This window comes from Cydia splendana, chromosome 10 (assembly GCF_910591565.1).
Source record: "Cydia splendana chromosome 10, ilCydSple1.2, whole genome shotgun sequence".
NCBI classification, from domain to species: Eukaryota; Metazoa; Arthropoda; class Insecta; order Lepidoptera; family Tortricidae; genus Cydia; species Cydia splendana.
This window is the reverse complement of record NC_085969.1, coordinates 17,385,643-17,408,795: the sequence shown is the minus strand read 5'-3', so window position 1 is coordinate 17,408,795 and position 23,153 is coordinate 17,385,643. Positions and strand designations below refer to the sequence as shown.

At 35.5% G+C, this 23,153-nt stretch overlaps 1 protein-coding gene across 1 annotated transcript; it reads left to right on the top strand.

Annotated features, from left to right (window-relative positions):
* The first annotated feature begins 18,798 nt into the window (after positions 1–18,798).
* Positions 18,799–19,584, top strand: LOC134794625 (GILT-like protein 1). The gene has a single exon (XM_063766422.1). The coding sequence runs from the start codon at positions 18,847–18,849 to the stop codon at positions 19,480–19,482; it is 636 nt and encodes a 211-aa protein (XP_063622492.1). The 5' UTR covers positions 18,799–18,846; the 3' UTR covers positions 19,483–19,584.
* The last annotated feature ends 3,569 nt before the right edge of the window (positions 19,585–23,153 follow it).

Below are 23,153 nucleotides of genomic sequence, written 5' to 3'. Positions count from 1 at the left end.
TGAAAGCATGTGTAGGTACAATACGAAGAATGACAAGATGACATCACAGCAAAACAACTGAAGGTATGCCAGGAATCAGGAGCACTTTTATCGCCTTTCAAATCTACATCGATCGCCACCCTGCTAAGTTTGCCGCGAACTTTGTCGCGAGGGAAAAAATAAATATTTCACAGCACCCTCGACGCCCTCAGTTGCACCCTTGTTCGTGGAATCACGTTGCTCGCGCATGTATTCACGAAGATGGATCATTGGTACATGCGACAAGTGGATGGTAGACGGGTGGGTGAAACGATGCGGTTTGAACGCTCGAAAACACGTGGAAACTGTCTTGACCGATGTCATGTCGTATCATTCGGTCATGTCTGTCATAAGAATTTAAAGAGATTTACATGAATCGTACAACCTTATTTGGGCCTTGCAAAGTATTCAAATTTTTGTGTGACTCAAATGTAGAATACGTTATGGCGATATTCATAAACGTTTGTCAAATCTAAAATGCTGTTGCTAATCGTTTCTCCCTATCGGTCATTTTAGCTTTTTATGGTTGTTAGAGAGAGACAAATTTTAACAGAGGTTTGCTATGTTTTATGAATATGGAGGGCACTAGTATGTCTACTTGCTTAAAGTTTTTGTTAAGATAACCGACATTGAAACAATGACATACTTAAAATGACGATAAACATTCAAAGTAATACTTTAATTTGAATGTTTATTCTTAATTTAGCCTCCAAGGCTTTTTTCTTATCTGACTCATTGTAAAATGAGGTTATTAACAAAACTAGCGTTCAAACCGCCCGTCTACTGTAGCCTACCCTCGGAGATGGATCATCGAGCGGCGGGGGCAAAGCGCGATAACCGGTGCGATACTCGGCATGCGACCAAACAGAATGTTATATGGGAAGCGATGTGTTTGTGGCACATTGCTTCTGTGTTTTATGGGAAAAGTGTTGCGAGGAGACAGCCGATGTCTTACGTTGTATAAAGAATGATACGCAAGGCAGCTTCTAAAGTTACCTCAAGAGTTAAAGGTTGGAGGTAAAATTTTGAACTTCATTTATTTTAATAGATTTTTTCTTCAGCGGCGTACAGCGACAAACGATGAGAATGCAAGTATCAGCAATAAATAGAGTTAAACCAAGAGAAGTCTGCAATGATTTTGATAGCACACTCAGTACAAGTGTTATTTATACGTCATAATTTCATATAGTTTGACGTTTAAAATAACACTTGCACTGCGTGTGCTATAAAAATCGTTGCAGACTTATCTTGGTCTAACTTTAAGAATGTTTAATGATATTGTATCTACATGTACGTATGTACAGGATTTTGCTTTCGATTTCGCATTACTCTAGTTGGATAAGTGTTTTAGGTTTAGGTACTAGTTTTTTTACACTAAATACCTACTTAATAAATAAAAGTTAAAAAGTTTTATTTTCAGTAACGCTTTGCAGAAAAACGATATTACTTTCCTTTTCCCTCCGCTGCAGACAAATTTCTTCCAAAATATACACATTCCACGCTTTTAAATACAAAGAGTTCCCCAAGCAAACACCTGATGTCAAAGGCACTTAAAATATAAAGGACTTAGCCAAATATGAAAACATTTACTTATACAAGTTGCATTCCGAACCCTCGCACAAAGTTGGTAACTGTAGAAAAAGAACACACACTTAAAAGGGCATTATCTTCTTTATTTTTGTATTAAACTTGAACCGGGAGGAAGTACTGTAATCGCCTTAAGCTTTTCATCTTTCAGGGACAGATGTTGCAACGTCCCCTTCCAATTTTGCAGTTTATTTTTCGTCCGTTGTTGGAAGTTTTGCTTTTATTTTGGAACTCATTTCGGAATTGCTTTTAAATAGGAGCGGGCTAATGATTTATTGGAACCGTAGTGCTATTTAGTAAAGTGCTCTTTATTATTGAGAGCTATTCAAAGCTTTAAATATTACTAATTATTTTAGATTAAAAACTACAAAATGATATGGTGAATTTACTCAGCTGTTGAAAATATGTTAGATAATTTTGAAACCAGCAACCTAACCTATTTTATGTTTAAGTACCTGTTTTTCAAAGTCATACTTACTCATATTTAAAGCAAAGTTATTTTCTATATTAACTATGAGAATTTGTATGATGTATTGTATGTTATTTTTCTAAGATCAAGTTTACTGAAATAACTCTTTAGGCTATATTCACATTACCTTATATACATATTTTTAATACTCTGCTTTGACGTTTTAAGATATTAGGTAAGGAAACCCAATTTCATCATTTTTTTCTGTACGTACCTATATTTCATTTCGTGGAACATTTTACGCACCAACCTCGCCACTGAAACAAAGTGGACCCATCTCACCCACATTATCGAGAATAATTTCTCAATACAAATACGCGGCACCTTCCCCGCCGGTCGCATATTTTGTAAAACTCCGATAACCCTACAATTCCAACTATCCATAAATGTCGGAACCCTTTTACAATAATCGAATATAGCCTTCGTCTCGGCCGTTCAAAACGGACAGTTTGTATAATGATATTACTTTTTTTCGCTTTATTTTGCATATTTTTGAGTTACGCACTACCGGGATACGGTTATGTTAAATTTTATAGCTGGGTCATGGGTCGAATGGATCTTAAAATATATACATAAATGTATAGTTACGTTAGGTATACTTTTCGAAACTGCAATTTTTAAAACAAAAAGATCTTATTCTTAATTAATTACCTTGCTGCTTTGTTTCAAGTGATGTCTTCAGAAATAGGTAACAATAAGAAAATTTGTTTAAATATGTATTGTCTGTACTATTTATTTTGATTTAATAGTATGCTACTGTATAAAATTCGACACAAATGAAAACTTGATTACTGGGGCCGGGTATAAATTGGCAGCACAATAGGAAGATTAGGACTTTCCGCGTAAAATATCGCATGTAAAATTTATTTGAACCCTTTTTAAGATTAAGTTTTCTTTTCATGTATATTCGGTAGTAATAGAAATATTGGTACAGTGCCAGCACCTTTGAAATATTGCTATAAATTGTCTGCTTATGCGTAAGTGCCCAAAGTTTTGCATTTTATGTGTGAAACGAGCCAACGTTTGAATTTTCTAAATATACGAATATTTTACGTTTCGATTTAGGTACCTACTTAAATTAAAAATATAACTACCTATTTTATATTAAATATGAACGAATTTAAAACCATTTTTTTACAAAACGTTTTGAACTTTCTCGCGGCGTCGCGATAACCTACATGGTATTTATCCATTCGGCCTTACAACACTTTTATATAGGTGGTAATATGTAAATAGTGAAAGAGAATATTTAAAACGTCCTCATATACGAGTAGTTACTTTTCACTTTAAGTCTAAATCATCAATTGAAGCTTTATTCGGAAAAAAACCCACAGTATGTACATTTTTTATAAGAAATGGAAACAAGGAAACGAATCACAGTTATATTTCTTAGAAAACTACTTATTCTTGAATACTTACCTCCACTTTTCTTCCCAAAACTACCTTCGTTACAACGTCAAAGTTATGGCAAAGAAATATTTACAAGGTCCTGGCATGGGATTGCTTATCAGGCGACAAATTGCCTTATGCGATGTATAATTCATAAAGGTCCCAGGTCTGTAACATTGTGTCTACCTTCTCGCATCCCAGTCTATCCCCCAAGGTGAAGTGTGTATAAGTGAGATGGATAGATAAATAGTATCTCAAATTGGTTAGGTGATAGGGGTCGGTGTGGACCAAATTGTACATTTGTATAATGCTCTTATTGTCGCTAGGTTTATTGGTTTGTTTGTGTTTTTAGGTAATTTTAACCTAATTAAAATATCTCATGGAATAAAATGTCATTAGAATTATTGAATGATTTTTACAACAATATACTATTATAACAAATAATTATATATTTATCATCAATTCATGACTTCGTAAGGTAAATGTTTTAGTACCTATTACTACTCATATTAGTTATATTATTACTTTACATTTTAATATTAGGTTTAAAGTATATCTTGTATATCTAAACTGAATACTCGTTAAGTAGCTACCCTAACAAAGCTAAATAATTTAAGAAGTAAAGTCAAATCGAGGAATGCTCTAGGCAAAAATTATTTTTTTCCAAATATTACCAAACCAACAAGGTAGAAAATTAACCAACAAAACTAAAGGACATGCAACCAAATCTATTAACAAAGAAAAAGAAAAACTAGAACATAAACTTCCGTCACGAAATACCATCGCGGAAAAACAAAATGGTGGAAACTCCGCGAAAACCTCAGCGTACCGAGCACAACAAAAATTTAATTTTGCTACAAAACTTTCTATGGCCACTCTTAAATTACTGACATGGCACAGAAGAACTTTTCTTATTAGAGGTCCCCGGCGACTAAAATAATGTGGATACGGCTTTTAAGTGTCTCGTTTAAAGCTGCGTTTTCCTGCAAATAAACTAAACTATTTTACACTTAAACTACCATACTAATTTCACATGGGAAAACTGAAGAGAATACAAATATTAAAATAAATATTCCGCGCGATTATTTTTGTCTGTGGCCTTTTTAGAAGAGATCATAAACATTTGTAAAATAATCTCAAACTTCCAAGTAAGACTTTTTTGTATTTGTTACAAAAGGGATATTTCCGAGATATCTTAAGGACCCGATATATTTCAAAGCAAAAGCAAACATTTATCTCCTGTTTACCGATAGATGTGTTTGATGCCCCTCACGAGAGCTTCACATAAACACGCATATCCCATACTTTTCTCTCGCTACCTCAGGCCTTTATCGGACACTGCAATAAAGTTGTAGGCCGCGCCGCAATTTATGAATAGAAGGAGCCCGATACCACGCTCGAACTTAATATCTGTGACACCGGCGCTTCTAGGAGTTATGGCTTTAGTTCCTTGCCGCTGCGATATTGTTTTTAATAAATTGCCCTTGTAAGGTGCCGTAAATATGGTTGAATAATCGCGCGGCTATTGTTTTACTAAGCACTTGGGTTGCTTGGTAGATTAGCGATCACTAAATTGTTTCGAATTTACCAGCGCTATTCAATTATGCAATGTCATAGGGTAGGCTAGTATAGCGTTAAAGTTAGAGACCAGAAATAATTAATTTAACTAGTGGTTTTAGGTACTAGATGATAATTTTATTTACTAATAAAGTTTGGTTCGTAAAAAATTCTTTTATTAAGTATCTAATTTTGAAGACCTTTTTTATGGCGCATCATCAATAAAGCTCGTATTCTATCCAGCACTGAGTTCAGATATAGAGTAAGTACCTAAGTTACGTTAAGTACCTAGTCTAGGTAATTTTTCGTTCAGATCATGTTACAACTGATAGGTACCTTCTGATATTATTTTCCAATTGTTAGTATATCATTCGTTCACGTCGTGCAAAGAATTCGGCAAGGTCGACTGCCGGACGCTAATCGCGCGATACCATGACCATTCCATCTCATTTGCACATTACTAATTAGAAAGAACTAGCATTTATATCTAGAGCACGATTCGGATCGCGTACTAAACCGCATATCAATGTGCCAAAACTGACAAAACGGAAAACTTATGAAAGCGCCCACCTCCCGGCCGTCTGTCCATCCGTCTGTCACGGGCATTTTTGGATTTGCATACGAATAACGTGTACGACCGTGGTGTGATAGGCTAACTTTAGTTTCGGATACACGGAAATACATTGCAGTCGCTACGCGTAGGTACCTAAAAAGTTTATAATATATTTCGTACCTTTAATACATAATAGTATGTAAATGTGACAGCTTTATTTCAACAAAAAGTCTTAATACTAGTACAAATTACCTAAATTTTTTTAATCATTATCAAATGGAACAGAGTTGATTTTGTTGTTTACTTTAATATTAAAACGAAACAAATTCAATTCTATTTTCTAATACCATGGATTCTATTCTGACTACTTCCTTGTATGGTGGGCTAGAGGAGAAATCTTGAAATCTAAGGCGAGAATTAAGTAATACAATGTAACCCGTGTACTACAGAACCTCTTTTTTGGATTTTATTTATATCATACTCGTAAAATACGGAAACGATACAATATGTTCTCAAGTCTCCTTACACATTTATCGGTTCAAGTTTCGACATATTTTATCCACTTGCCAACGTCGACAATACAATGTTGTCGAGAATGGGTTCCTAGCGGAAACTGCACCAAGTTCCAAAAGGAACGTAAAAGATATGAGTTTCATATAACGATAGGTTATTCTGAAATAGGAGTTAAAAGATACATCTTTAACGGTCGATAGAGTTTTGACGTGAAAGCGAACTTCATTCATAAAAAGTTTGAACAAGGAAACTAGCAGTTAGGGTCTGGGCATAATACTGAGTCGCTGCAGCCATTTTTAGTGTTCCGTACAAAACTTATGGGATCACTTCGGTCTTGCAAATTACTTAAATGCGTTTATCTCATCAGAGACCGTTTCACGTAGGTTTTAGACAAATATCATATTTACTGTATAAAGAAAGTGTTTAAACATCATATTAAGGAGTTTATTTTCCGTAAGGAGTTTATTTTTCAAAATATTATTATATTTCTCCATAGTAACTCTGATTTTTTTGATGTAGATAGTATACTTAGATGCATATAGGTAGCCCATTAAAGTTAGTTGTGCTGAAAATAGATTAATACAATATAATAATAAGCACACCAGTGCAAAATTCTGCTATTATATTTACCTACTTAGTTATTCGGTATTATTTTTAACTTGCAACATTGCTAATTTTGTGAAATTATCTAGACGTGTATGCTATCCCACCCGTAACAACATATAATAGATTTTCCAAAGGACTAACGGATGTTACGCAAAGCATATCACGCGCGAACCAATATCTGATCGAAGTACGAGCATTATACTCGTAATAGACAGAAAATGTCAAAATTAGATAAATATGACTTCAATGTGGAATTCAAACCCTCATGAAAAGCGCGTCACCTATCTAAAGGCAGGCGCACTTGCAACCCCTCTCCTTCCTTTATCATAAAAAAACACTAACGATGTCTAGAACAGCGACTTACAAATGTACACTAACCTTAACGCTGAAAACAGCCACTCATCCCTCAGAACACTAATGCCAGGAGAAATACTTTGATTTATTCTTTCAAGAGCCGTTTTCCAAGTGACGTAACAGCAACGTCGCATTTTAATATTATCTCTGGAAAACTACGGGAAATCTCCTTCTACACGAAGAGACATTACTTCATATTCCCCATGTAATAAATCTTGGGGGAGAGACATATCTGTCAAAAGTGTAAAATATGTATTTCTTGTAACGCTCGTCTCTCACGCTTAAAGTGAATAAGATTCGTACATTTTTGTTTGTGAGGAAGGTTTGAAGTTGTTCAAGTTTATGAATATTTTGAAGAGGATTGTAGAGTAGTTGAATTTTTACTGCCACGTAGTAAAGCTACCAGGTAGGTTAAGCTACAAGGTAGGTAACGTAGATAAGCTACAAGGACACAGATTTTCGCTTGAGGACAGTCATACATTGACAAAGCCTGGTCTGATAGGGGAACATTTTTGTTTGAGGTTAAAATAATGCAAGTGAAAATTAAAGCTGCTTTATTTTAAGTCGAAATCAATAAACTTTGACACATCATGACGCGTTATGTAATTCTAAAATATTATACTTACTTAAAATATTATATTACATGAAATTTTAAACTTTTGTTAAAGTGACTCGAATTCAGATTTTGGATATTTATATTTTCAATTCAATATTTACCGTTCCTTCGGTACAATCAAACCCACTTCAACTCCGAATCTCATCAATAATACAGAAATATTTACCACAACTGTAACGAATTTCAAGAACTCTCAACCCATTATTACTGTAACAATCCTTCCATTCCAACTCTTTGATCCCTTCTGTGAAGGAGTTTCTGTGAATTCAATTATTCACCTAGTTCCATTGACATAAAGTTTCAAATACATATTGAATTTTTTGATCATAGAAATAAAGCTATAACATCAAATATGTTGAAGGCGGATATCATTATTGGAAACAGTAGCTTTCCACAATACACGTGATTATAAAATAAGTTCAATATTTCTACTAGGTACCTAAAGATTATTTTGTTTGTTGACTTAGTTTATTCAAGTTTCAGACAGGGGACCACAGACATCAGCAATATTGCCAGCGGCCTGCAATTTTTTTTCGTAGAAAGTTGAAGTGAACATAAAGTTGGATTGGAGTGGCAATATAACCAGCTGACAATAAATAATGTTGAACTGTTCACTATTGTCAAAGCCGAAGCTTTAGTTACCTGAATCCAAAAGAGATGTAGGTAACTATTAGAAGCGTGCAAGGATTAAATCGTTTTTTAGTTAAAATTCCTTGTAACACAAGTCAGCTTACTTCATATTGGATCTATTCCACTGCTTGCTCTATACGTTCCATTCAATTCCTAATCTAATTACACATAATTATTCCAAATCGTTCGCTTAGGTACAATCCGCTATTAACCCTTGAACCCCGCAAGCCTGCGTATTCAAATCGCTCCATCATCTAAGTCACCATCTGTCTAAGTATGACCTTTGTAGCCGTAACTACTGCGTACAATCTGAGATCACTTTTACACTGGCTTGCATAAGATAATGGTATTGCTAAACTACGAGAATAAAGCTCTTTGATGGCCGCAAACGTTCGTCCGCTCATGCGGAATTTATCGCTTATTGAAATCGATCGACCTACAGCGCTACTGTCCGACATTGAACACTTCGAAACGCCACAAGACACTATGAAGTGCTCTGATACATACAACGTTCTTCTAGAAGGTGATATTTTTCTCTGCACTACTGAATAGTGATGCGATGACGCGCTTAGAATATTTTCACTTATACTGCATTATGTAGAAGACGGGAGATGGGAAACATTGAATATTTTTGACGTTGAGTAAATTGAATGTTTTCCAGCATCTAAATAAAAGAGGTTATTTAGATGAGATGAAATATGAAACTGTAAACTAGAAAGTATCTTAACCCACTAGACAAAAAGCTTGCTTGCACTCGGCTTAAATAAATATAAGACACGGGTAAAAATAAAACTAATTTTTTGACACTCAAAAACTATATTTTATTCCTATTCCATTTAAAAAGAAGTTATTACATTATTTTTTATAATTCCCTCCCGAAAATGGCGTAATTATACTTCAAAAACGGGCGATATCCTCCGCCTCATAGTTTTATATCACTATCTTACGTCCCAAAATATCGATATCGCTCGCTCGGCTAACTTGAATCGTTGTCACCTTTTCAGCTTCGCATCAAAGGCCCTCTTTTGATCGGTTCCCATGTCCCTAATTAGCAGATTCTCGTTCGCTACCCGCCCGACTGGAAGATATTGCTTATTGGCAATAGCTCCGCCGCACCCAAGCCCGAGGGCCATTGGCATGGAAAATTGAGGCAAAATCGTATGCTGTAACACTTACCTCTATTTCATATAAATCTGAATTTTGATATAGTAATACCTGGAAAAAGGGTTTGAGTAGGTATAAATATGCAATAATCTACCATATCAAATATTCCACAGGTACCTAACAACAGTTGTTGCGGTGACTATTTCGAAGAATTATCGTCATTTCGAATATTTGTTTAATACCTATTCTCCGGGAACAAAATTTATCCAAATTGCCTACGTTGTTCCAAGTTGTTCCGAAAACCATATCCAACATAATTAATTTTTTTTGGTAAATTCTTTATTTAGTGATAAAACTACATTAAAATTTCACTTAAATTGCTAATACATTAAATTTTAACTAAAAGGATAGATAAATAAATAATTCGGGAGTTCGGAGTAATAAGTTTCACCGCGTCCAATTTGCATTGCTCTAAGTTTTCAGGTGATTTATTTGTAAACATCAGGTGGCTTTAAGATGATACAATAAACCTAAGCCCACAAATAAAATACCTAAAGAGCCCTATGTAAGTAATTTATCTAGAATCTCCATTGAACCAAAATCCTAGCATACCTAGCCAAGCAGCGCGTCGTATGTTCCAAGTTTTGAACTAAGTTAACCGGCCAAGTTCTGTTCCTTATGAATACTTTAACAGTCTCCCTGCGATCTCGAGCAAGGAAAAACTGAATAAAACTTTAGCACAGGTATACAAACACTTTATAAAATAACTTTATGTTTGTTAAACAGTCCATCTGCAATATTCAGAGCATTCGACCGTTATTTTATCTCTCTCGGGAAATCACAATCATTTAATAAATCGCATTAAATGACAGAGTTTTCTTTCCAGGACATTCATATTTGATTGAATTGGCATAGTAAAACTATTTTCATATTCTGTCTTTGCTTTTATTCTGCTATGGCTGAAGATCTTGCTTATCAGTTGGATTAATTTGCCTTTATTAGCTTCTGTCAATCTTACTCTCCAGGTACAACAATGCAAAAGATAGAAATCCTTCAATAGATTAAAAAAATCTATCTAATTTGCGTTAGATCGGCCTCTAGCTCTTTATGATTAGTATTCTTATGTCTTATATGTGATATGCCAGCCATAAACAGGGTGACCTTAGCCATTGGACAAACCCTAAAATCCCACGTAGGGCTCAGAAATGCTCTAACGGTAATATTTTTTTATTAGAACAAAAGTTAAAAAAATAAATTATCAAACAAAAGTTATTTCCAATAATCGACAACAAAAAGAAACATACCGTAATCATTGGCAGTGCTTTTGACAATTTGTTTGAAAATGTGCGGCAATGATGACATTTGTCAAAAGTCAAAATCTTATTAATGTCATAAATAAAAAAGATAATCAAAACGGTCGAAGAAGGTTTCATACTATTTATTACCTCAGGAGTTACTAACACATACAGGTTGCTCCAAAGTAAAAAAATCGTAATTTGTTAATTTCTTCGTAACCGCTACACCGATTGTTATGATACTTTGTATACTGGTTCTAAATACCCTGATGCATATGTACATTTCGGCTTTGTCCAATGGCTAGGGACAGCCTGTATTTAGCAACTACGTATATTGTACGTACATTACAACTATGACTTAAACTTTCAATGATAATATTAGGTACCTAAATAGTGTCTCAACACTAAATTACGAAATTAAAACGCGTAACAATTATTTCGTTGTCATCTTTTGCTTTAATACATACATTACCTACTTGGCTTTGACAACTTTAAAATCATAGTCTCTAGGGACAGTTAACTTTGTGTCAGAATTTATGGCTAGTCTGGGTAAATAGTGCATCATTGTTAAATTGAACGCTACAATTTCAAATTTTGCCTGCCATTTCGTACACTTAACAAAATTTCAAGCGTATTTAAACTTTAACAAAAACAGGGGTTGATAACTGAATCAATTTAAAAGTTGCTTGTAAACGGGGTGGTTGACTTTTCACTTGAACCCTAGCCTTCAGTTTTTGGACGAATGGATACGACATAAACATAAACAACGAATTTATTTACAAGAGAAAGGCGTAACAGACTAACGTTTCTACTAAGATAATTCGATTCAATATTAAAATGTTAAACTAATTTGCAACTGATAAACTCTTAAAGTTCCTTAAATTTTATTGCCCTTTGGGTATTATTGTTTAGGGGTGAATTAAGTTTGTTGAGAAATTCGAATTATAATTTAATCCATGTCAATATTGTCAATAACCGCCTTAACAACTAATACGTTAAGAAAATCAATTTCTAATCTTGACAACGGAAAGTTAGCAGACGCAGTTGCGTTTGCAAGGACTTTAAATAATAACTTAAGTTCTTAGTTCATTTAGCAAAATAAGTATCGCCTCGGGGAACCATTTAGGATTATGAAAATTATTTAATTTAGTCAGGATTTTAAAAACTATTGTGTAAACATTATTTAGACAATGCATGTTTAAGTTTATAGACACAGATATATTACACTGAGAGGTCAATACAATTGGCATTCTTTATTGGCTTATTAATAGTTAAATGACGCCGTGAGTATTACAATCTTATGTTTAAGAGTAGATAACTAAAATATGACTTGACTGTGAATATAATTGTTTCTTATTTCAAAAGGCAAATCTCTACTCACAAGTAGAGTACCTTGGTCACTAAACTACTTACTTACTTACTCCTCTGGCGCAGCGACACAAAGTGTGTCTTGGCCTCCAACACGACACTGCTCGCCACTGATCCCGGTCCTGTGCCGTTTCTCGCCAGTTTTCAACCCGGAGCTCGCGCAGATCAGCGTCCACTACATCCGCCCATCAATACAAACAGTCACTAAACAGTCCAAAAATATTTGCAGTACACGACTACACGTACAAAATATGTGCCGTAATTATTTTCTACTCATTTAGATTAATTCAACAATTCCAATCTCAAAAATTTTACAAATTACTTGCCCGTCAGCCCCAAGGCAACATGGCAGACGTATCAAACTTTTTTTTAATTATAAGAAATGGCCGCTCGAGTTCAGTCGATAAGGATCTGCGGACGAGAAATTCAGACCGGCCGTCGCATTGATGCCCGGCGAAGTTTTATCAGTTCCTAGGGTTCTATTCCGACTAGCAACCTGGCATAGTCAAGTCAAACGCACAGAATACCAGCATAAGCGCCTTCTTTGAGTATACATTGATATCATGAATCTCAGGGTCTTGGTAATGTGGTTCGCCTCTTTGTTCGAATAGCGTGAGTTTGGTTAACAATTGGAATATGATGCCTAGACTGAAATTCACTGGAATAAGTTCTGTCGTTAGTAAAAAATGTTATTAAATGTGACAGAGTTGTAGATAGCTAAGTTAAATTGCGACCTGAAGCGACTTTGTAAGTTTGAAAAACTGATCTTCAGTTTGATATTGATTTGACATTACTCTCAGGTTATATTTTCAACGTCCTATATGCTGCAATATGGTTTAAGTGTTCTTTCTTAATAATATTCACGTTAGACGATACATATTTACATTCTTATTTTACATGCTTTTCTTATGCCATGGATTCAATTAATGCCATGAACAGAGCACAAAAATACAATTTTACAAACATTAAAGACTTCAACTGCCTTCCCTACTTACAGTAAGATGCATCATAAAAAGAAATTGAAATTTTAAATTTCCTTTTAACCAAAAACAAACCCCATCCACCCCAGTCTTAAATTAGACAAAATATCGCAATTAAATTTTCATTCTTGGCAATAAACGGCCGCCACGTGGCATTTTATTGCCACATTTTGAGACATGATCAGAATTTATCGCGATCTGCGAATCATCTCAGTCAATTGTTTTTCGTGTTTCAAATGTCTAAACATATCTGCTTATTTTAGGGAGTAACTCGAATATGTCTACGTAGTTTTTGATAGATTATAACGTAATGAGAAAATTTTGACTAAGTACTTTGGTCAGTAGGTACAGGGGGCCTATCCATCGCAAAATCTAGTGTCCTTTGGTACTAGTAAATATATTGTTGTCGTAACAGATTAGTGAAATGAAAGGATCAAAATGAACAAAGTTGCTTCCAATGCACCAAAAATAATCCCAACCCTTACATTCCATCACAACATCTCGCACTCTGCAGAGTAACAAACGAGCGAACCGCGGAAGTAGGCTCTGAATAATTGAAGAAGTCTGGTCCCGGGCGTGGATCGTCTAGCCGCGCGATCAATACTGCCCGCTCACCACTACAGGACTAGTAAATCTACACAAAAACATCTTAATTGTGTGCTGCTAAAGGAAGTCTTTGAGATCTGACAGCGGTCTTGAAGCGGAGCAGTTAGTCACCATATTACATATCACAATTACATGAAGTCCTTTGTGATGTGCTCGGACGCCAGGCCGTCGACATCTCCCGCCTTTTCTGATGATACCTTGTAGAGACGAAGCACGGGTCGAGATTTGTACTTTCGGCGATTGTTTATTACGAGTATATTTATTTGCGAGTTTATTTCCGCGGTTGGGAATGCGAAAACATTAATTAAATGTAAAAATACGCAAGTAAGTATAACGGGTTAGCATTGATTGAACAGCACGTTATTATTTCACGGCGTGTATTTGTTTTAATTAAAATGATTTAATTTTGTTCTCATTTTTGCGTGCATTTCACTCTTACTTGTTCGTTCATATCTGCGCGAGCGAGACGCACTGGTAAATGATAACAAAATAACATCAAAATGTAAGTTTGAATTCGCCGTCCGTTAATAGAGGTATTCTAGAGCAGTAATAACCAGAGTTGGGCAAAAATTAACTTGAATAAGAATAAGAATAAAAACAGAAATTTTATTCTTATTCAAATCGATTTGAATTAGAATTATTCTTGCACTAGTTATTTTAGAATACAATTAAGGTGAATAAATCATGTGACTCTTATTTTAAATGCGGAATAAAAAACAGAATAATTATTCTAGAAGTGGGCCTATTCTAACTAAGGTTTTATTCAATTAAAATGTTATTTAGAATTAAGTTAATTTTTGTAGTACAATCGGTTATATTTTGTAAGTTGATTTTCACCCTTCTATTTAAAAGTCGGATTGATTTGATATTTGTTACTATAGTTTAGGTATAGTACACATTGAAGAGTTCCGCTATACACTATCTAGTTCTATCATCCGATCAGGGTGCTTAGCCAACATACCAAACGTTGACCCTCCGTAGAGTTGCGCATAGTCTCTCTCTATCACTCTTACATATTAGTGCGATAGAGAGACAGATAGCGTTTCGTTGTCGTAGCGCAAACGTTTGGCATGTTGGCTACGCTCCCAAAGTGCCTAGCCAAGATGCCAATTTTTGTTTTTAATTTAATAACCAAATCATTAGGACAATTTAGCTGTTTTTAGCGCTTTCTGTCTCTATCACTCTTACATATTAGTGCGATAGAGAGACAGAGATAGCGTTTCGTTGTCGTAGCGCAAACGATTGGCATATTGGCTACGCACCCAAGGTGCCTAGCCTAGATGACAATTTTTGTTTTTAATTTAATAACCAAATCATTGAGTAAATTTAGCTGTTCTGGGGGCCTAGCCTAAAATAAAAACAAAAATTGGCATCTTGGCTAGGCACATTGGGAGCGTAGCCAACATGCCAAACGTTCGCACTACGACAATGAAACGCTATCTTTGTCTCTCTATCGCACTAATATGTAAGAGTGATAGAGAAAGAAAGCGCTTCGTTGTTGGAGCCCAAGCGATTGGCATATTGGCTAGGCCTCCAGAACAACTAAATTTACCTAATGATTTGGTTATTAAAATAAAAACAAAAATTGTCATCTTGGCTAGGCACCTTGGGTTCGTAGCCAATATGCCAATCGTTTGCGCTACGTCAACGGAACGCTACCTCCGTCTCTCTATCGCACTAATATGTAAGAGTGATAGAGACAAAGCGCTTAGACCAGCTAAATAGAACCTAATGATTTGGTTAGTAAATTAAAATTAATACGGTTACTGAAACTATGCGTTATGCGACACACAATTTGTAAGATTTTATTCCATAAAATAGGTATAAATTAGACAAGAGACTAACTACTATTACATCTACCTAACTATACGTAATTAGTACCTATACGGTACCCGGACTACATTTTTATTCGTGGAATATTATTTCGATTAAAAATCATGATTATATTTATTTGATTAAGAATAAGTTATTCTCATTCAATTTTTTCTCATACGAATTATTCCCGACCAAAATTATTTAAATATTTTTGACGGGAATAAAATCGAGATGATTTTATTCCTACGAATTTGTATTCAAATAATGATTTTATTCTTGAATGCCCAACACTGCTGCTGGTAATAACGCTACATTTTGTATATTTGACTATTTTATATTACATTTATGACTCCTTTTGAATGCGCTACATACCATATTTAACTATTTTTTTTGGTAGATTTCGTACCTGGTATCTAATTCCATGTTTTTAAACCAATTAAATTGTTTTGGTAAGTACGAGTATGTAGATTATTATTTATTTATTTTCAATCATTTCCGGCTCACAGCGGAAACCAAACGCCAGAACATAGATAAATTTTATTGTTTTTTGTTAATATACTTAACTAGCGGAGAAGATATTTACAACTACCTTATACCTATATTATTATATGTTACCCGTTTTAAATGAAAATGCAATTTTAATTAAAATTGTTGCTGGTTAAAACTAGTTTTCCGTAGCGCCTCAGTGAAAACGCGTTTTTTCTACCGAAAATCGTGGAATTTAAAACAGTGTTTTTGACTTACTACATAACGTTTGCTGTAGTTACACAAAGTCAGTTACGTTAAAACTAGTAGCGATACGGGCAACTGTTTTACAAGCTTTTATTTAGTTTCACCTGACCGTTGTCTGTCGGTCTGTAATCAAATCTTGCAAGTTAAATTTGATCCACTTCCTGGTTTCCAATTGAGCTGAAATTGTGCATGCATGTATAAATCGGATGACAAGACATATCTTATTAAAGACATATCTAGAAAACAGAACCCAATGTGTTGAAATAACTAGTCTCAATAAACAAAACGAGGAAACTGTACATCGATCAGAATTTATACACAACAAATATGGCGTTCCTCAAGGAAGTGTGCTAGGCCCCCTGCTATTCAACATCTATATAAATTAATTGCCTGAAGTGGTTCCATGCAAATCAGTTCTATTCGCAGATGACATCTCACTAATCATTACCGCGGAAAAACATGAAATTAATGATGAATATAATAATAAAATAAATAGAATTCTGGAATTATTAATTAATTGGTTAAAACAACAAAATTTAGAAATTAACATAAGTAAAACTAATGCTGTACAATTTTACATAAAGAAAGAAATTAGTAATGAGTTATATTTGAATTATGATCAAGAAATAATTAATGAAGTGAATGATGTGACATTTTGAGGTTTAAAACTTGATGCTTCCTTAAATTGGGATTCTCAAATTGAAAGTGTTTGTAGCAAAGTCAATAGATTTGTGTATGTACTAAGTAGGTTAAGACGCACTGCTACTCTGGAAGCGACCTTGGCTGCTTACCATGGTTATGTTAGCTCTCAACTAAGATACGGACTAATTCTGTGGGGTAACTGTACAAACTTTGAAAGGGCCTTCATAGCCCAAAAGAAATGTATAAGGGCAATATGTGGTGTGGCCCCAGATGAATCGTGTAAACCCATTTTTGTAAAACTAAATATATTGCCCCTGCCTTGTCTATATATTTTAGAGGTTTGCGTCTTTGTTAAAAAACATATGGATCTTTTTAAAACGGCTAAAGAAGTATACCCTCGAAACACTAGAAATCCTGAAAGGCTGCACAGGATTACATTCCAAGGACTGCATTTTTCTCAAAGCAGTGCTATATAATGTGTATAAAATTGTTTAACAAGTTGCCGCCGGAAATTCAACGACTACCTTTTAACAGCTTTCGAAAAAGTGTAGCAGACTTGTTGCGGAAAAAACAGTATTATAATATAAAGACGTTTCTTTTAGACAACATTTAAACTTATTGTTTCTGGTCATTAATTAATTAATTATTATTTATATTTTGACATTATATTTCGATTTTATTCTTTATTTTATTTTACTTATTGGTTCTGGTCGGAAGGTATTGTAAATAATTAATTAATTGATAATGTTGTTTTAGCTATAATTTGTATATAAAATTGTTATTTAATAAAATAATATAGATTTAGGCTAGCTGGTAAGGTTTGCATGCTGTGCATGGACGGCTAAGAGGACGGACTTTCTTATAAATATAATGTACCAACTATTGTAACTCCTTTTTTTGCAAATAAAATATTATGAATTATTATGAATTATGAATTATTATGACAATGCAATATTATGGTACCATCGAGCTGATCTGATGATGGAGACAGGAGGTGGCCATAGGAACTCTGTGATGAAACAACGCAACCTAATTGTATTAGGGGTTTTTAGAATACAGTCAGCGATAAAAGCTTGTACCAAAAATGAAATTTTTGCCAAAAACTTATTAACTAGGGAAAACGCATTTCACTAGAAACGGGTTTTACGGTGGCATATTTACACAGTAAAAATCATCATATATTATACAAGGTACATATAGTGTAAACCTAATAATACATGCCCAAACGCTGTCTATTGACGGATCCATCGGCGTGCCCGGTCAACCAAACCAGACGAAATTCGCTTTGAACTCTCAACGACCCTTAAGACTTGTACTGAGAAATGAGATAAAAGAGGGTGCTTCTAGCCTTCGTCTTCAGACACTCTTTACGATTGTTCCAAACACGATACCGACTATATTTAAGTAAGGATTTGTGTTTGATGAATCAATAAGAACTCAGTAGATACGAAATTAATCTCAAGACCTGGGGTAGGTACATTATTTATAAAAGTTAAAAGTATGGTTTAATAAAAAAAAATGCTGACAGGGGAATTATAGTAATCTATTCCTAATAGAGTTAGACCAAGACCGAGTTGATTATCTTTATATTGAATTGGTATAACAACGTACCTATATAAGTAATTATGTATTCGCCGGTGTATGACAATTGGATAAAGGATATAACACACCAAAATGGCAGTAGGTAACATACAGTTTGCTCATCTTATATTTGCTGGCAATGGCAAACGCTCAACTGCAAACCATCAGCGGGAGGATCAAAATAACAACTGGCACGACATCAGCATGTGCAGACAGTACGCCTTTACGATTATCTGCTGTCCTATTTACTGTAGCTATGACGCTATTTCTAATATTTACAGCGTTATTTTTCTGTAAGATTTTTTTTAACAGTATATCTGATAACGTTCGATCAAAAATTTCAATCAAGATGTTTATCTCTGCCTTTCATTGGCGTGATAACGTATAAAACTAAGCAGTCGGTGTACGTCAATCGCATACAGCGCACCAAAATGGCAGTAACATACAGTTTGCTCGTTTTGTCTTTGCTGGCTCTAGCAAATGCTCAACTGCAAGCTATCAACGGGAGAATCAAAATAACAATTGGCACGACTTCAGGATGCGGAGACACTGTCAATTTTATCACCACCCAGCTAGCAGATGCCTATGAAGAATACAGCGCGTTCTTGGACATTGAATTCGTGCCATGGGGAAGAACAATCCAGAACGCAGACGGTACTCAGACCTGCCAGTTTGGAGTCAACGACTGCTTCGCTAACCGTCTTCACCGCTGTGTACTCGACCAGCTGAGGACTAACCAGCAAGCTCAGATGGACTACATGCTTTGTGAATTCTCGCCCCCACATCCCTCATTTCTGCAAAGGAGCTACGCGTGCGCTGCTGCTGTCGGTTTGAATCTGGTTACAATCGACGTTTGCGTGGCTACGCCTTTAGGAGATCACCTTGATGCCGCCGCTCAAGCAGCATCAGCCGAGCCCATGGCCACCATCAACTTCGTGCCCTCCATCGTGTTCAACGACCAGATCGACGTGGACCTGCACACCACGGCTCGAAGCCGGCTGAAGAGCATGATCTGCTTCGCACTAGCTGACTTCCCCGAGACCGGTGTCACCAACTGCCAGATTTAATCAATTCACACATGAAACTCCAAGCTTTAGATAAGAACAACGAAGTAATTGAAGCCTAGCCTCCAAATTCCCTGGAATAAAAGTTTTATCTCGTTTGGCCTCGGCGCTGAAGATTTTGGAATTTTCGAGAGATCCCAACTTTCAGCTTGTAATCGACGAACTTGTGCAATCGGACAACCGACGGAGAAATCCGGCTAATAGCTAACTCGCACCAAATGTGGATCCCTTTATCGTTATAAAATTTTCTTATCTCTAAAACAATCGTTTTATTTTTTTGTCTACGTCTGAAATACCTACACTTTAAATATGGCTTTGAATAAAACAAGATTTGCTGCGTGCCGTGCGCCAAACACATTTCAGAAAAAGATCTCTTTTGTGGACAACATTATATTGCGATGTCTGCAGAAAAGATGCCACTGGGTTCTTACGTGCTCTGCGACACCGGTTCGAAAAACGAGTAGTTACGAGTTACACTAATTGTTGCAGCGAGTGTGTTAGAGTTAAGCATACAATAACATGTGTATGACCCACGTATTTGCTCCGTGTATGACTGTGACGCCAACCTAGTAGGTGGGTGTGGGACATATTGCTTATTTGACCAAATAGTATGAAATTCTCGTCCCGCGAAAGTTTTTGTTTCGAATGATTAAAAAAATTAAAAAAAAACATACATAATATATACCGCCGCCGCAATATACCGCCATTGATATAAAAAAGCCGCAATTCATAACTGAGTGAATTCCAAAAAAAAGTGTACATAGTTACCTGTAATAAAATTAGTCTAAAGTTAATTGATTCCATTGTGTTACCACAGTTAAGCCATTTCTATTTAAGTTAGATGCATGAAAGTGTGTCAGCGTATGCTATAGACTTATATGTGTACGAATTAAGTACAATAAATACAATACAATACAATTTTCATAGTTAATTTTCGTAACACAAATGAATAGATTAGGTTAAGACTAATCACAGTTTCTTAACTGCGCTTAGTTACGTACATTTTTTTGCAATTCACTCAGCTCATTATAACGATAACACTAATGAAGTGATAATAAATCAGTTTTAATATGTACTAATAGATAAGTTTATACCAAAAATTACTCGTAATATACTTATCTTATCGTTCGAGACGCCGAATTAGTTTTGATTATGTATTGTATTGACGCTTAATCCTTTTGGTATTTCAATTTTCAATGCCGTTTGATTATACTGACGTATTTAAAAATATTGATAGGTGCAAGTGTACCTATCTTTGAGAATTATTTAAATACTCGTTGCTTTTCAATTCGTTGGGCAGAAATCTTGAGCTCTAACTGTTAACCATCTCGAAAACAGAGTTATAATTTGAGGACATGCTGTCACGTAAATATTCCTAGCCCGGCTGTGGGCTTTCCCTGAGGAAACTCACGGACAATTAAAGTTACTAAATTAAATAAAAACTAAATCTTACCAAAAGCTCAAGCAGGTGCTAAACTTATTTCCATCAACATTCAGGGCAATAAAGGACATGAATGAAAGTTAGTTTTTGTGACACATCATTTATTACTAATTCGAACATGGGCAGTTATTCTACATGTAAATCATTAAGCTAGCATAAGCACCTTATTTTAATAATGTCAGACGACAGAGCTGGGTCGTGCCAGAAATGGTTCTAAAATGATTTACAAGCAGACCTATCTAAATTTGTTAGTCCCTAAATTATCATTTGCCATCACATATGATTCTACTAAATTCTTTAACTTTAAATTTTGAAATGCTTCTAGGACGGAAGGAAAGCGTACACCAACCTCATAACAATGTTCCACCAGTTCAAGCCCGACGTGTGATCCTCCGCTGTGCCGGAGCTGATTTGCTGCAGCGGGAATCTGACCCGACACCGCAGAGCAACACCGAAGGACTAAGGTCTCAGTTTGAAGGTGACGTCACCTCCATCCAGCAGAAGAGCGAAATTCTTATGGCGAACTGCTCACCAGACACACTTGAAGTTTTAGGAATATGGACAGACTTCCATACTCTGATATGCGAACTGATTTCACATACGTAGTAACATAAAAACGAAAAACCCCAGTCAGCTGAAAGAAACAATTCAAGATTAATAACTAGAAGCATGTGCTCTGCTAACCTAAGAGACATTATATGATCTAAGTTTCTCACCAGCTGGAAATTCCTAGAGTGGACTCATCTCGCAGCTCTGATACTCCCTCCCACCACATTGTTTTACCAGCAGACTGGAAACAAAGCGAAATGGTCAAACAAAGATTCAACAAGGAGTTGCACCTGAGGACATCCATATATTATCATATTCTACTTACTGTTTGTGGCAAAATAACAACAGCATGAGCTCCCTAGCTCATGGATGCAGCGGCTACTGCATAACCAAGCCTCTGATCGATGCTACCAGAGCATGATGTACTTCGCTTCACTGTTCTATGTATAAAAGATGCCCATCCAGGGCGAAAACCAGCCAGGAAATGATCTCAAACCATTCTGTCCCTGGGATGACACAATCAAAATAACAGTAACTAATGAAATTCATGGAATAATTTTATATGCAAGTATAACCCAAAGAAATAAATCATATTCAATTATTTGAATATATTTCAACCTATTTTGTATTTATAAATTAAGTTTTTTATTTAAATATTTATTAATATTATTCCATAAATTTAGGATTTAATTTGAAGTAGCAACACCATCAGCTTCAATTTGTTTCCTATTGGCTGAATGCCCGTCATGTATATTGTTGCTACATCAAAGACTTCCTTGCCATAGAACAAAACTACACTATAATCGAGACAATCCTAAAAACGTTAAACTGAACTAACCATACAAAGTGCCGTGTCACAATACCCCTCTCCCCGCTGTTGCGTTTTACCAAGGGTAAAACGCTCGCTGTCCTCAGCGACTATCTAATCTAAATCATGTGTCACAAGAAACGAAAAAAAAAACAAACAGAACAACCTCAACCATACTTAGTATGGGAGAACCCAAAACAAGAACCACCACCGAAGTGATTGCCGCAGGATCGAGATTGCTATCCAACAGAAAAGCCAAAGTAAACCACACAACTCCACATACCAAAACCAATAAACCAATAAATTTTGAATTTTCTATCTCGAACCCACCAACCTAACTACAAAAAAAAATGTGGTATCCGCACAGCCGGAAAAATCCACATCGCAATATCCAACTATCCAGTAAACCATCCCTTGGTTCTACCAGCACAACTTTATCCAGTTGCGCTGGCAAAACCAAACCAACTGCCAGGACCGATGTTCAGCATACTCAAAATATTTCTCCGCTAGACCGGGCAAAATTAAAATCAAACAATTCCTACTACTAAGTTTACTAATATAAACTAGAGTAGCTAAATAACGAAATTTGCATTCCAAACTAAATTCAAAGTATCCAAAATTACTAACCGCTAGTTAGCTAAATTATAATTATGTGTTATGTGCCTGAGAACGTGTGCTGAGAGAAAAAAATAAACGGACTACATAACCACCCCGAAAACAACGTCCGCGGTATGCAGTGCGCGCCCTGCGATACCTCACAAAATAAAGCCTCTCCTTCGCACACCAAAAAAAACAACGCCAATCCACACATGCACGGAATCCGCCACGTATTGGCTAAAACCATCAGCACCATAACACCCAAATTTCTGCGTGACC